Here is a 15,799-nt window from a genome sequence, read left to right as displayed (position 1 = left end):
AACTTATCAGCATCCCCAGTTTTATGAATGTGGGCAGTCAAAGCTCTTTTGCCACTTTTCTACATCTCCTTATCTCCTATGAATGTCTTCTGTAGCTGCAATTGTGGCTGTTTCCAGTAAATAGTCACCTAACAGATCATTTGCCAGGATAAGCTGCAGAGCTGCTGCAGGATAGTCGTGTGGGACTGCCATATTGGTGGTGAAATATTGATCAACACAGCATGTACCATCTGGCTGGACCCTTAGGCTGCTGGCACACGAGCGACATGTGGTTCATTACGACATGCAGTATCAGGAATGTGGCTTCCCGTAGGTTTCCACTGTTCTGAAGCGAACTCATTCACATGAGCGACTGTGGCCGGTGAGTGTGGAGAGTAGATGCGGATTCCCACCACAAGTGGCATAGCTTTGTGGCTTGGACTGGCACAAACGGGCCACTTGTGGTCGCTCGGTGGCAGGCAAAGCTGCGACCCGCCATTCATTCACCAGACTGGATAAGCTGAAGAGGCATGTCGGGGCATTTCTATGCCGCAGCTAGCCTTACATACGGGCGACTCTGCAAAGTCGCTCAGTCGACCCACAGATCCCGCATAGTACCATAATAAAAGCTACTCGTGTTGTCACGGTGTGGCGATCACAATTCGCTCATGTACCAGCATCCTTAGTCTCAAGTTGTGTCTGATGTGCACCAGCAAATGCAAGGCTGGCTACTCACTAGCTCACAATTTCTTCCACTCTGTGGTTTGAAGTGTAATGTGTGCTGTTGTCTTATATTTTCTCTTCTATAACCAGTGGTTGTAAGATTTGGCATTGCCACATTTGATCCTATGATGACAGGCGTGAATACACAAGACTCAGAACAACCATCTCACCAAACACTTTAATAACTTACTTAAGGTGAGTTCTATATTACTGTGTTGATTTACTAATGATTTTCAGTATTTTAGTTAATAAGTAGTGATAGGCAGGCTTTAAATCAGAAAAATGGGTGAATATCTTGGGGTAGCGACACCAGTAAATCCTTTATACGTGTATTTTATTGTGCAAACAACATTTTTCTTATTTAACTGAGTTTTCAGGCACCAATTAGATGTTATTGACAAGATCCTACTGTATATAATTATAATTCTTATATGTATACTTACTTACTGATAATCTTTGTCTAAATAATCAACACCTGTGCTGGATTTAATAATATGCTCTCCGAGGATTGTTCTGAAAAAGAAAATATACTTATTAATTCATACAAACAATTTCTGGAAAAGGGGAGGAGATGGTAAGAAATGAATATTTTCGACTCAGACCTTGAATTTCAGGTCTGAACAGCATTTTTACCCTCAAAATGCTCCCAGCTTTCTGAGAAAACGGCCCGCTGATATCTTACTCCTTTCAGTTCTTAATTTGTCTTTGTTTATGCTTATATAAAGAGCCCTGTCGCACACCACACCACATATTTGTTACTGCTCATGACAAGGAATTTGAAGCATTTTTCATTATTATTATTATTATTTTTAAAGTTTTGTTAGTATTTTATAATATGGACCACAATATGTCAATAACAACCTTCATGATGTAATAAGGTTCATGATATGATAAGCTTCATGAAATGTCAATAAGCTTCATGATTTGTGTTCTAAGGACATTAACTCTTGGTGTTTAAATCAAAGGGCACTTGCTCAGGGTGAGACACCACACAGCCACTCTGTAAAACCACCCTGTCTGAGTAACATGCCCTCTGATAAGCAGGAAGACATCAAGAGAATCTACACTGATCTCACCAAGACAGAGCTGCTTGAGAGATGACTAAAGGGTATATCCTTGAATCTCAATGAAAGCATACACGATAAATTGTGGGCTAAACGCAGCAAGACAGAGCACAGAGGACCCCACCAGAGTAAGATTTGCAGCTGTTGTGACAACTATTGAGAACAATTTTTTTGGTTTCTTGAACACCAGCCTTTTCATTCATCTTGGGTTTGGTGCCTCTCAACACACTGTTACAGGACTACAGATTCGAGTCAAAAAGATAAACACCACCAAAGAAGACAACTAAGAGGTCACAAGTAAGGAAAGACTGCCAGCATTATAAGGCAGGAGGCTTTTAAACCTGGCAACAATGAGGAGGGTGGCACCCTCTGACACCCACACCTGCAAGTGTATATCATCTTATTTATAAAATAAGAGGGTGCCAGATGCCAAATAGGCCACAATGTTCATTCATTATCATCATCATTTCATCGACGCCTGCTCCAAGGAGCTCGCACCAGGGGATGGCCAAGGCAGAAGAGCTTCCAACTTTCTCTATCCAGACACCCCTCCTTGCCTGCTCAAAGTTTCTCAAAGATCTTTTCCCCCCTCTCCCTAACATACTCTTGCACCCTATCCCTCCATTTCACTGGAAGTCGTCCTCAAACATTCCCTCCCTCTATCTCACTCACATACACCCTTCTGGTCATCTTACTCTCCTCCATTCGCTCCATGTGGCCAAACCACTTTAAAGTCTATCGCTTCACTTCTTCCACCATTCTGCACTTCTTCCCTTCACCCCTGTGACACATTCCAAAATGCTCGTACACACTTTCATTACTCATTCCATCCATTCTACTCACATCACAAGCACTCCTCATATAACTCATTTCCACTGCCTGCACTCTAGACCTCTGACTTTCATTCCAGGCCCACATTTCACTTGCATATGTGAGGGTTGGTACTATTATTGTATTTCCCACATCCCTCTTTACCTCCATGTTCACACTTCTGCCATTCATGATTCGTCCCAAAGACCCTACCACAATGTTATATATAATAAAAACTGGTTTACCTTCGTTTCTCATTCTTACCCCAAAATATGTAAAATTATTGCTGCATTAAACCTAAAAATATCATGATAGACATTCTTCAACATAAAACTGCTTGTATCTCAAAACCAAAGTATTGACATTTGGAGTGCAATTTCTCTATTATTATTTAAGTGCCTGTAGATATAAAGGTATCATTGGAAAGAAGAAAGGGAAAACTTTTCATTGTGAGACATTTATAGAGATAAAACCAGACCCTAGTAATTTTTTTCAGAAAAAAAAAAGGCATCAAAGTTTCTTAAGTATTTTTCATATATGAATTGTGGTAACTAAAATCTACCACGATGAAAAAAAGCTACATTTGTCCGTCATCTCCTGATTCATTTTCAAAATAGTTGAGATTTTCTGAAGAATGAAAATGTCATTTATAGGCATTTTCAGTGACTATATATATTTTTTCGATAAATAATGATCGTATCAATGAAACTTGGGGATCTTCTACTTAAGGTACAAAAGCATATACATGACCAAATTCATGAGAATAAAAAAAATGTGTCACCTCCCCATAGCTGAAACAAAGTCAAGCAATACGTGCAGATTTACAGTAATTTATAAACTGATATCTAACCAGTGGGTTTGGTCGGAATCGGTAAGCCAGCATCATGCGCTTCCTGTAGGCATCATACTCATCATCCTCCTCTTGTAAGTTTTCAGGTCTCTCCACGCCCAGTCCTTGGCTCTCTGACCTGCCATTCCTGCCACAGTACAAAAGGGAGTTATAAATCTTGTAATAATTTTACTAATATGTAGTAATTCCAAAGGATATAACAGTATTTATAGTTCATGAGAACCCTGCAATGTAATGATCACAGACAAATTAGTAGAAAAAAGGCCAACTTAGTCCAGAGATGCTTTGATACTTCTCTCATTAAAGAATTCTAATAGCAGAAACTGAATGTCAACTTAACCTTCTCACGCACAATGATGCGTTTCGCGTCATCAGAGGTAAAAGGTCCTGGCGCTCGATGACGCGAGACGTGTCATAAAAGTTTTAAAAATTGTTTAAAAATTAAGTTTTCGGTGGAAGTGCATCAAATTTGGAGCATCATTTGTTGGGATAAGTTTCTTAATGGTAACATATGGCACCCTTTCTAAGGAGCGTAGATGACGAGCGTGGAGCGATTTTTTAGTTGTTAGTCTACTCTGACGGGAGAGGAAAAAAATACAGTTTTCTTGGTGTAACTGAGGAACTAGTAGGCGTATGAGGATTTTGAGGATACCATAAGAATCCTCACTAACTTCTGCTTCGAAAAATATATTCGGCTAAAAAAGTTGGCCCACAAAATTTCGAGCTAGCGAGTGTGGAAGAGTTGGTACTTAGGATTTATTGTCTACAATACTCCATACGGAGACTTGAAACAAATTCGTATTGTTTATATATATATATTTTCCTCTATTTTTATTTGTGCATGTTCAAGTACTAGTCTTTATGAAGCCAATGATACCAAATTTATTGGGGTACGATATATCTGTGAGGGTAAAATACGTCCGGGAATGTAGAGTATCGCGGCGGCAAAAAAATGGCCAGTCGGGCCTGAGAAATGCATGGTGAGTGGAACAGAAACTTATTGGAAACTTACGGTGCGCGAGAGGGTTAAGAGTTTATTAGTGAAAAAAGATGGATTTCAGATACTGGTTATTTCTTGCATTAGTAAGATGGAATGCATGGGGATATGCACGTCTTATGTAGAAGGGACATGAGATTAACCAAATACTATTTGAAATGGCAATGTCAGATGTTAAATTGTGGGCTTTCTGAAGGTGCCTACTGTAGGCAGGCTGGCCTTATGCACACCATCTTCCATTGGAGATGTGTGCATAAGGCCAGCCTGCCTACAGTAGGCACCTTCAGAAAGCCCACAATTTAACATCTGACATTACCATTTCAAATAGTATTTGGTTAACCTTTTTGAAACTGATTATTCTCTGTCACCTGTTGTTAACAACACTAACTAGCTCTCTTGAATCACTCACAGTATGACTTGCTATCTTTTACTGGTATTTTATGGTAGCTTTTTTTCTGAATTTGCTAACTTATGATGCCTCTTTGTGCTGAACTTCCTCTTCATTTAGACTGACTTTACTGTAGCAAAACATTCAACCATTTACCCCTTTGACTGCTACATGCTCGCAGCAAGCGTGTGGGACATTTGGCCCACATTGCTAATTGCCTGCTACGATCCAGTCTTTAATCTCCTGCTCACAATTCCTGTTCCAATACTACTCCACACTGCATAACATCTTTATTTTGATTGGTCCACATCATATGGTGGGCTGTCCTTGCCCCCCCCTTACACCTCCTACACAACCACACCCCCATATGTAAAGTAGTTGCCCTTCATGTGGTGTCACCAGAACGTGGTGAATCGCATCTTGCCTATTTATCTGTCAGAACCTTCAAGTGAGTGATAATAATAAACTATACTATACTAAATATAACACTATAGTTCATGTTTTTAATACAATGGTAGATATGTTCCTATATATACGGAGAATTTTGTATCCCGTTTCCTCAGTCAGCACATGAAATATTTCAATGTTCATCAGCCAGTTTTCTAGCCAGTAGATCTGCCTTCTTTCTTATGATAAGCTTGAATATTTACTACAATGCATAGTTACAGAGATATGGAGGTGGAAAGAGACCCTTGGTTTACTTGTTCAGGTGTGCATAGAGGTATCGGTGCATCTGATTGAATGCGGCGTTAAAGGTTTTAAATCCTTAACAAAAACTTACTGATTGACTGGCGTGGTTATACCCTTTCCTTCAGCACCAAGACCCATTCCTTCTGTCCAGCCCATGCTCTTCAGCATTCTGTATCCAACATTGTCTTCTGTCAACTTGTGATCTTGATAATCAGAAAGATCAGGGTCTCGACCTTCCTTAATAGCCCGGTACTGAAATGAAAAAATAAATACATGAAGGTCATGCCCCAGTAATAGTCAGAGGTGGGCGCGGTACTGAAAAATCAGTAGTGCGGTTGCGGTAGTGCGGTATTTTTTCCGGAGTAGTGCAGTTACGGTAGTGCGGTCCCATTTTTTTCTTTCCCAGTGCAGTACACGGTGTGCTGTACTGCGGTAGCGGTAGTCAAAATAAAAAGATACTTCAGTGCTTATCCTGACTATCCAAACAAAGGAAACATGCTTAAAATAGTACAATGAAAAATTGGCCGGCACCACGGACATGTCCAGGGTTGACATGGCCGGCACCGAGCGGGTTACAGAAGACTCGCAGTGTAGTAGTTTAGTATGTCTATTTAGTACTTAATTTTGAACAATAACTGAAGAGTCAGAATGATTGAATTACTGATACCAATTGACTGATTGAGTCTGATTCACTGTAAAAGAAAAACATTTCTGTGAGCATGCCGCGCTGCAAATGCCGTCTTCGATAGTTTTCAAAGTAACACAAAAAAGTACCGCAAGATTTTTTAGTGCAGTCCGCGGTAGAGTGGTATTTTCAGAAATTTTGCGTTAATGCGGTACTTTTTTGTGATGCGGTACTACCACACTAAGTACCACACTTGCCCACCTCTGGTAATAGTAGCTGATAAATCATGGTAAGTTGTTACACTCTTGGAATCCATATACGTCTTCTGATTTGTGCAAACTTCCCTTTTCATTGATATTATATTGCCAAATAACATAGTCATACCTCAGTTTATGAGTGTTTTGATTTACGAGCAAAAACAAAAACAAAAAAGCCTTGGTGACTTGGTATATACGGGCATCCTGTTTGTCCTTTTCTTTTTTTTTTTTTTTTTATCGCCACCTCAACCTCAAGGGTGGGGACTGGGGACACAGGCTATATGGAGGCCGTCAGGGTCAAGCGCGTACATCCCTCCAGGGAGGGGCCACAGGCCCTTGCTGGGTGACGGCTTATGAAGGGGAGGGGAGGATGCTGATTGACCGACTCTATCGCCTGATGTCAGTCTAGCCAACAAAGTCGGTCTTTCAATGAAGACGGGCATGTCTCTTTTTCCAAGTCGAAGACATGAGCGTGGGTTCCCTCTGTTTGCCGCAAGACGAGAGTGGTCAAAGCAGTTGCCATCTTGAGCCAAAGAAAATAAGGAACAGAACATTCCCTTCTCCAATACAGAATGAATCCATATTTTGAGGAACGGGTGGGAACCATAAAATTTCTCTAGCCTGCCATGACTGACAGCCACTGCCTGCTGCTGGTGAAGGCAGGAGGAAGGGGGGGGAGGGACATTACAACACGTATTTTACACGTATTTCAGGACAAACATAATTTTATGGACTGGTTTTGTTGTTCACTGAAAAATGCACTCACTACAGTTTTAAAATACTGAATTTTATCTGCTTAACCATTCAGACAAAAATAGTAGTAATTAAATAAACACAACAATAAAATAGCAGAGAGAGAGAGAGAGAGAGAGAGAGAGAGAGAGAGAGGCTGCCCACAGCTGTCAGTACGCTATGGTTGTGGGCGACCTAAATCAACACCTGGTGGCAAGGGCCTTCACTGAGCTCACAGCAGTGCAGAGATTGAATAACCATGTCGAGTTCCCGACACATCAGCATGGAGGCTCCCTGGACCCTGTGCTCACAGACCTGCCAAGTGACTGCGTGCTGTGCTGCCCACTAGACTGTGTGGGCAGTTACGACCACAACGCTGTACTCACCACCATCAGCCTGGCCCCATTGCATGAAGAGGAACACCAGCGAGTCATCTGGCTATGGGACCACGCGGACTGGACGGCTCCAAGGCAGGCCCTGGCAACGACTGTATGGGGCACAGTCCTTAACGGTGACCCACAGCATGATGTCTCCGCCTTCACCACTGTCCTCAACACCGTCCAGCAGCAACACGTCCCCCACCGCACCTACTCAACCAGCCCAAAAGAGCAGCCCTGGTTCGGGTACAGGTGCCGTGTTACAGCCGAACGGAAACATAAGGCCCAACACAGACGAGTGAAAGAGAGATGAAGAGAATATTTCAAAAACTTAATGAATTTTGAGGGTGGACGTCCAGCAGCTGTAACAGCAGCAGTTTTGAGTAGAGGTAGAGGAGGAGTATATAAAGAAAGAAGTATAACATATGAAGAAGTAAATCAGGCAATAAAAGGATTAAAAATGGAAAGGCAGCAGGAATTGACGGAATCACAGCAGAAATGTTGAAGTGTGGAGGAGATGTAGTTGTTAAATGGATGGTCAAGATATGTGAAATAGCATGGGAGGGGGGGGGTGCCAGTAGACTGTACGAAGGCCATCATTGTCCCAGTTTACAAGGGGAAGGGCAGGAGAGGGGAATGTGGGAGCTATAGAGGTACAGGTAACTCTCGATTTATGTGAGTATTGCGTCCTTGAAGAGGTCGCGTAAATCAAAAACAATGTAAATCAAACAAGAGGTAGGTTTCTGTCGAAAAAAAATACAGGTAACTTTCGATTTACGCGAGTATTGCGTTCTTGGAGAGGTCGCGTAAATCAAAAACAAAGTAAATCAAACAAGAGGTAGGTTTCTGTCGAAAAATAAAAACCGTATTTTTCAGCGTATAGCGCGCACCTTTTTCACATAAAAAATGCCTGAAAGTTTAGCCCTGCGCCTTGTACGCCGAATGTACAAATTTTTAATGATTTTTTTCTTCTTTGGGGTGTTTTTAAGGGTCTTTTTTGTCTTATCCAATAACAACGGCAAACTTTCCTTTATCATTGTATATAATCCTTCATAGTCCGTAGCTTTCTCATAATATGTTACCATAGAATACAGGGCGATCTAATAACTATTATACAAAATTGAAATCGATGGAGGATTGCCCATGCCTTGTTGTTATCCCGTTTTTCCGTCGGGCGCCATTTGTATGATCTTGATCTTGATGTCACAGGTGGCTTGATTGTATGACTAAGGAGCAGTACAAGCTACATAAAAAATCAAATTGGAAAAAAAATATCCATGTGTTCATTATTAATTATTAATATTAATGAGAATAATGGGGTAAATATGATATCAGAAACTGATCCATGTGTTCATTATTAATTATTAATATTAATGAGAATAATGGGGTAAATATGATATCAGAAACTGTACATCATGAGTCTTGTACGAGGAGATATTTCGCGCAATACCAGCCAGGCCGCCATTTGCATTGTTTACAAACCACACAACCACACCCATACAACAAACAGCTGCATGGCGTGTGTCACCAGAAACGTGTGAATTGTGTCTTGCCTAGTTCTCTGTCATAACCTACGAGTGATGGTGGGAATAATATGCTTATTCACTTCATTCAGTGGAGAGAGAGAGAGAATATCCATATCACCGAGATATCCACTCAGGCATTCAGTCTCAGCCTCACTCGTGTGAGGAAGAAATGAGGGACACCATGAGTGGCTAGCTAGTATTGGTACCGGTACCGACCAGTCTGGTACCGGTACTGTACCATATAGCTAGTACCGTTAGTACCGGTACCTGCCCACCCCTATTGTTGAGTAGCGTGGCAGCGTGGGTACTGTATTGTTGTTCAAGTGGTGCGCGGGAAGAACTGAGCTCTGCTGTGTGGCCGCGGCGCTGTGTGTGTCCAGCTGCGTGAGACATCTGGTGGCCACTCCATAAAATATCGCGTATAAGTGGAAAACACGTGTAAATAAAAAAAAAATTTGGATTTTGGACCCCGCGTTATTTAAAAAACGCGTAAACCAAACTCGCGTAAATCGAAAGTTACCTGTATCGTATTTTGCGGCGTATAACACGCACCGGCGTATAACGCGCACCCCAAACTTTAAGACAATAATCTTGAAAAAAAAAAAAAAGTTCTTAAAATGCTCAGATATATGTACGGGTTAAAGAACATTGACAATGTACAGTTTCCCGAAATTCATATATTTTTGGTGTAATCTTTACTGCTTGAATTGACAAGTGTCCTTGAGTAAAGCAATGAAAATGGCGGCCGGGCTGGTGTTGTGAGAAATACATCCCCGTAAACATACTGATCATGCACAGCTTCTGATATCATAATAAGCATATTATTCCCATCACTCGTAGGTTATGACAGACAACTAGGGAACTAGGGACACAATTCACACGGTTCTGGTGACATGCGGCATGCAGCTGTTTGTTGTATGGGTGTGGTTGTGTGGTTTTCAAACAATGCAAATGGCGGCCGGGTTGGTGTTGCGAGAAATATCTCCTCGTACGTACTGATTATGTACAGCTTGTGAGATCATAATTAGCTTATTATTTTCACCATCACTTGTAGGTTATGACAGACAACTAGGCAAGACACAATTCACGCGGTTCTGGTGACACGTGGCATGCAGCTGTTTGTTTTATGGGTGTGGTTGTGTGGTTTGTAAACAATGCAATTGGCGGCCGGGCTGGTATTGCGCGAAATAACTCCTCGTACAAGACTCATGATGTTCAGTTTCTGATATCATATTTACCCTATTATTCTCACTAATATTAATAATTAATAATAAACACATGGATATTTTTTTCCAATATGATTTTTTTATGTAATTTGTACTGCTCCTTAGTCATACAATCGTAAGCCACCTGTGACATCAAGATCAAGATCATACAAATGGCGCCCGACGGAAAAACGGGATAACAGCAAGGCATGGGCGATCCTCCACCGATTTAATTTTCGTATAGTAGTTCTTTGATCGCCCTGTATTCTATGGTAACATATTATAAGACAGCCATGGACTATGAAGGATCATTAACAATAATAAAGGTAATTTTGCCGTTGTTGTTGGATAAGACGAAAAACAGACCCTTTAAAACACTCCAAAGAAGAAAAAAAAAATCATTAAAAATTTGTACATTCGGCGTATAACACGCAGGGCTAAACTTTCTGGCATTTTTTATGTGAAAAGGTGCGCGCTATACGCCGGAGAATGCTATTCACTTCATTCAGTGGAGAGAGAGAGAGAGAGAGAGAGAGAGAGAGAGAGAGAGAGAGAGAGAGAGAGAGAGAGAATATCCATATCACTGAGATATCCACTCAGGCACTCGGTCTCAGCTTCACTCGTCTGAGAAAGAAATGAGGGACACTATGAGCGACTGGCTAGTATTGGTACCGGTACCGAGCAGTCTGGTACCGGTACCGTACCGTATAGCTGGTACCGTTACCTGCCCACCCCTATTGTTGAGTAGCATGGCAGCGTGGGTACTGTATTGTTGTTCAAGTGGCGCGCGGCGCGGGAAGAACTGAGCTCAGCTGTGTGGCCGCGGCGCCGTGCGACTCCAGTTGCGTGAGACATATGGTGGCCACTTCATAAAATATCGCGTATAAGTGGAAAAAACGTGTAAATTAACCATTTATATGGATTTTGGACCCCGCGTTATTTCATAAACGCGTAAAACAAACTCGCGTAAATCGAGTTACCTGTATAAGTCTCCTGAGTATACCCAGAAAGGTATATGGAAAAGTCATAATAGAGAGGGTGCAAAGACTTACAGAAGAGAAAATCAGTGAAGAACAAGGATGCTTCAGGAAGGGAAGGGGATGTGTGGATCAGATATTTGCCTTCAGGATGGTAGTAGAAAAAATAATAGCAAAAGGAAAACTATACACTGCCTTCATGGATTTGGAAAAAGCTTATGACAGAGTCGATTGGATTGCATTGTGGGAAGTTTTAAAGATTGATGGTGTGGGAGGAAAACTGCTTAGTGCAATAGTCCTTCTATGAGGATGCATCTGCATGTGTCAAAATTACTGGAGAAACAAGTGAACATTTTGAGACAAAAGTGGACTTAAGACAAGGGTGTGTCATGTCACCATGGTTATTCAATATTTATATGGATGGTGTTATTAGAGAAATTAAGGGGAAAGTTGGAGAAGTTGGAGTAAGACTGTTCGATGAGAGAAGGAAGTGGGTACTGAATTCAATACTGTTTGCTGATGACACGGTGCTCATTGCAGAAAATGAAAGTGACCTACAAAATCTGGTCAGTGTTTTTGATAGTGTCTGTAACAGGAGAAAGCTGAAAGTAAATGTCAACAAAAGTAAAGTGATGGTTTGTGAGTGAAGTAGAAGTGAGGTTGTAGATTTTGTATGCCCATATAGAGTGGGAACTGAATGTGAAAAAGAATGCAAAATAATTTTGAATGGTGAAGAAATGGTGTAGGTCAATGAGTTTAAGTACCTTGGATCAGTTATGTGTAAGCATGGTGGTACGGAGGGAGAGATAAGAGAAAGGGCATTGCAAGGAAGAAGGGTGGTAGGGTCTTTGGGACAAATCATGAATGGCAGAAGTGTGAGCATGGAAGTAAAGAGGGATTTGAGAAATACAATAATAGTACCAACCCTCACATATGCAAGTGAAACATGGGCCTGGAATGAAAGTCAGAGGTCTAGAGTGCAGGCAGTGGAAATGAGATATTTGAGGAGTGCATGTGGTGTGAGTAGAATGGATGGAATGAGTAATGAAAGTGTGTACGAGCATTTTGGAATGTCTCACAGGGGTGAAGGGAAGAAGTGTGGAGTGGTCGAGAAGTGAAGCGATAGACTTTAAAGTAGTTTGGCCACATGGAGCGAATGGAGGAGAGTAAGATGACCAGGAGGGTGTATGTGAGTGAGATAGAGGGAGGGAATGCTAGAGGATGACCTCCAGTGAAATGGAGGGATAGGGTGCAAGAGTATGTTAGGGAGAGGGAGGAAAGATCTTCGAGAAACTTTGAGCAGGCAAGGAGGGAGTGTCTGGATAGAGAAAGTTGAAAGCTCTTCTGCCGTGGCTATCCCCTGGTGGGAGCTCCTAGGAGCAGGTGTCGATGAAATGAATGAATGAACACAGACGAGCCTGCAAAAATATGACAAGGACAGCAAAGTGGGCTAAAGTAAGGTGGGAAGCCGACAGGAGGAGAAAGCTGTCCTCTAACCAAACCGACCCGAAACAGTGGTGGGGGCTGGTGAAGGAACAGCAAGGCCTTACCCCCCAGGAACGTATCCCGCCCCTGAGGAAACCTGATGGAGACCTGGCTATCACCAGCCGGGAAAAGGCTGACCTGCTGGCCTGTCATTTCAGTCAAAAGATGACAACCCAGGAACCAGACAGGCAGCCCCCCACCCTCCCCCAACTCATCGCCTCAAGACTAGAGAGTGCGCTAATATCTGAGGACGTTGTCAGGAGACATCTGAGGGGCGTCAACACCAGGAAGGCGCCAGGCCCTGACAGTGTGAGTCCACACCTATTGCGGCAATGCTCCGATGAGCTCACCAGCCCCCTCACCCAAATCTTCTGGCAATGCCTGCAGACCGGGGTGTGGCCTGCACAGTGGAAGGAGGCCAGAGTCACACCCGTACACAAGAAAAAATCCAGGTCTGAGCCAGGCAATTACAGGCCAATATCACTCCTCCCAATCATCATCAGCAAGATATTTGAGAGGATCATCAGGGAGCAACTGACATCCTTCCTTGAGGAAAACCACCTGCAGTCACCGAAGCAGTTTGGTTTTTGGAAGGGCTGCTTTACCTTCGACCTCCTCCTTCTCCTCTCAAAGTCCTGGCATGACGCCCTTGATGACGGCCACCCCTCTCTCGTGATTGCCCTGGACATAGCTGGTGCGTTTGACTCCGTTTGGCACTGCGGTCTGATGGTGAAGCTACAGCAACTAGGCATCATGGGGGATCTGCTGCACCTGCTCTCAAACTACTTGTTATGTAGGAGCCTCCACGTAGCAGTCAACGGAAGCACCTCGACCAGTTTCCCGGTGGAGGCCTCCGTTCCACAGGGGTCCATCCTTGGACCTATTCTGTGGAACATACACTTTAACGACCTCCTGCAAACCATCCCGGCAGCAAGTGCCTAAGCTGATGAGTGCACCCTCTCCAGAACATACAAGAGGGAGGAAGCCCAGGACGTGATAGAGTCCGTCAACAGACAGTGGCAGACATAATAGCCTGGGGAAAGAGGTGGCAAGTCAGGTTTGCCCCTGACAAAACCCAGGCCATGGTAATATCACGCTCTCGGGAGGATGCAAGGCAACTCCACGGCAGGCTGGGATTCGGGAACGACACCATCCCTCTGTAGTCCAGCGTCGACATCCTAGGCGTGGAGGTGGACTCTCAGCTGCAGTACGACTCACTTTGAAAGGGTGGTGCATAAAGCCTCCCAGAAGGTGAACCTCCAGCGCCGCATGAAGAACCTCCTTGGCGCTGAAGGCCTGAACACCCCCTATAAGGCACAAGTCCGCCCAGTGATGGAGTATGCACCGCTCACCTGGATGGCCAGTGACCGCTGCCACCTCAACCTGCTGGACAAGGTGCAGAGGAGGGCAGAACGCCTCATCAACGGCACCCAGCACCACCAACCGAGCCAGTGGGAGAGACAGTGACAACAACAACAACAACAACCACAGAAGCGATGGGCAGGAGCAGCCAAGAACCAGCTGGACAGCCTGGAGCACCACCGCCGAGTCGCTGCCCTGACGGTGCTACACAAGGCACAAGTGAGCCGAGTGCCCTACCTGACGGACCTGAGGGCTACCTGGAGGAGGTCTGAGCGCAGCACGAGAACGGTGCTGAGCAACGCCTCCCTCCTGGAAGTGCCAATGGCCTGCTCCAGCACCCACCAACAAGCCTTCTCCATCACAGCGGTGGCGTGGTGGAACAACCTCACTGCTGATGTGGACGTGACACAACTGCATAGCTGGGCACGATAACAGAAAACCTTATTCCCGATAACCGATAACTGATAATGGAAAACCTTATCGGTGATAACCGATATTCGTTAACTGAAGACACAAATATAGGCGATAACTGATACCCAATATAAATCCACAATTCTGATACTAGCTAGCGATAAGTCCGATAGGTGAAAACGATACTATATTGATATTTCAAATAAAAAACATAGATGAATTCAAATTTTCATTATCTGTATTTTAGAAAACTTACAAAACCTGAAAACCACACGTTGACACGTACCTATGGATGGTAATACTAGAAACACCTGAACCAGTGTTTTGTTATTTGGTGTCCCCGCCATCAAAAGCTGGCGCTTTTTTTTACAAACACTGGTCTCTCGTGAATTGCGCATGCTCAGACCAGCAAGCGTAGACCTGTACAGTCTCATAAAGCTTTTTAACGGTAATTAAGAGTTGCTGGAAAGTTGAATCAGACATACAGTACCACTACCACCATCCCCGCTGTTTCTAGAACGACACTCTGTACGAGTTGTATTTATATGTACTGAGTGTCGTTCTAGAAACAGTGAGGATGGTGGTACTGTATGTCTGATTCAGCTTTCCAGCAACTCTTAATGTGTTAAAAAGCTTTGTGAGACTGTACAGGGCTACGCTTACTGGTCTGAACATGCGCAGTTGACGAGAGACCAGCGTTTGTAAACGAAAGCGCCAGCTTTTGACAATGCAACACCAAATAACACAACACCAGGTGCCTTCAATACCATGGCATGCTCACAAAAGAATATGGAATATCAAATTTGAGGCAGTGAATAATCATTTTTTGGGCAAAGTTAAATAATTTTTCTTTGATATATTGATTTTTGAGTCTAACATAAAAAATAACCTAGCGTTTTAATGTTGATGATCTAAGTATGAAATCTCTTCACCTAAGATATTTCATACCCCTAAGTTTTTTCATAAAACACCGGGCGCCCGGGCCACGCATGCGCAGTAGGGAGGAAACGTTTTTTTTCTGAGAGGCGGAAAAAAGTAGCGATTATTGCTGGTTTGGTTACAAAAGTAACGAAGATACCGATATATATTTAAATAAGTAGCGGATGGCCGATAACCCGATTTTGTTATCGGCGATAAAGTATCGCGATAACTTATCGCGATAATGCCCAGCTATGCACAACTGTCCACTCAGCACCTGAAGGTTGTGTCCCACAGGTGGCTACTCCTACACCCACCGTAAAAGCGTAAATGTAAACGCTGGTAAATAATTGTAAACATGTATATAATTGCAATCTCGGCAGAAGCTTTTGAATAGCTCCCCACTGGTCGGGGGAACTTTAG

The 15,799-nt window shown here is 43.2% G+C and overlaps 1 protein-coding gene across 3 annotated transcripts in view; it reads right to left on the bottom strand.

Moving 5' to 3' along the window:
• Positions 1-1,019: 1,019 nt before the first annotated feature.
• Positions 1,020-15,799, bottom strand: part of LOC126997324 (SURP and G-patch domain-containing protein 1-like) — a 70,277-nt gene continuing 55,497 nt past the window's right edge. For all 3 annotated transcript variants that reach the window (XM_050858348.1, XM_050858349.1, XM_050858350.1), the window contains 3 exons: positions 5,593-5,753; positions 3,427-3,553; positions 1,020-1,215 (listed from right to left, as the gene is read on the bottom strand). In XM_050858348.1, coding sequence (XP_050714305.1) covers positions 1,189-1,215; positions 3,427-3,553; positions 5,593-5,753 — 315 coding nt within the window. In that variant the 3' untranslated portion in view covers positions 1,020-1,188. The remainder of the gene's footprint in view (positions 1,216-3,426; positions 3,554-5,592; positions 5,754-15,799) is intronic.

This window comes from Eriocheir sinensis, chromosome 12 (genome assembly GCF_024679095.1).
Source record: "Eriocheir sinensis breed Jianghai 21 chromosome 12, ASM2467909v1, whole genome shotgun sequence".
Taxonomy (NCBI): Eukaryota; Metazoa; Arthropoda; class Malacostraca; order Decapoda; family Varunidae; genus Eriocheir; species Eriocheir sinensis.
The sequence above is the reverse complement of the archived record's forward strand: the minus strand, read 5'-3'. Positions and strand labels throughout refer to the sequence as shown.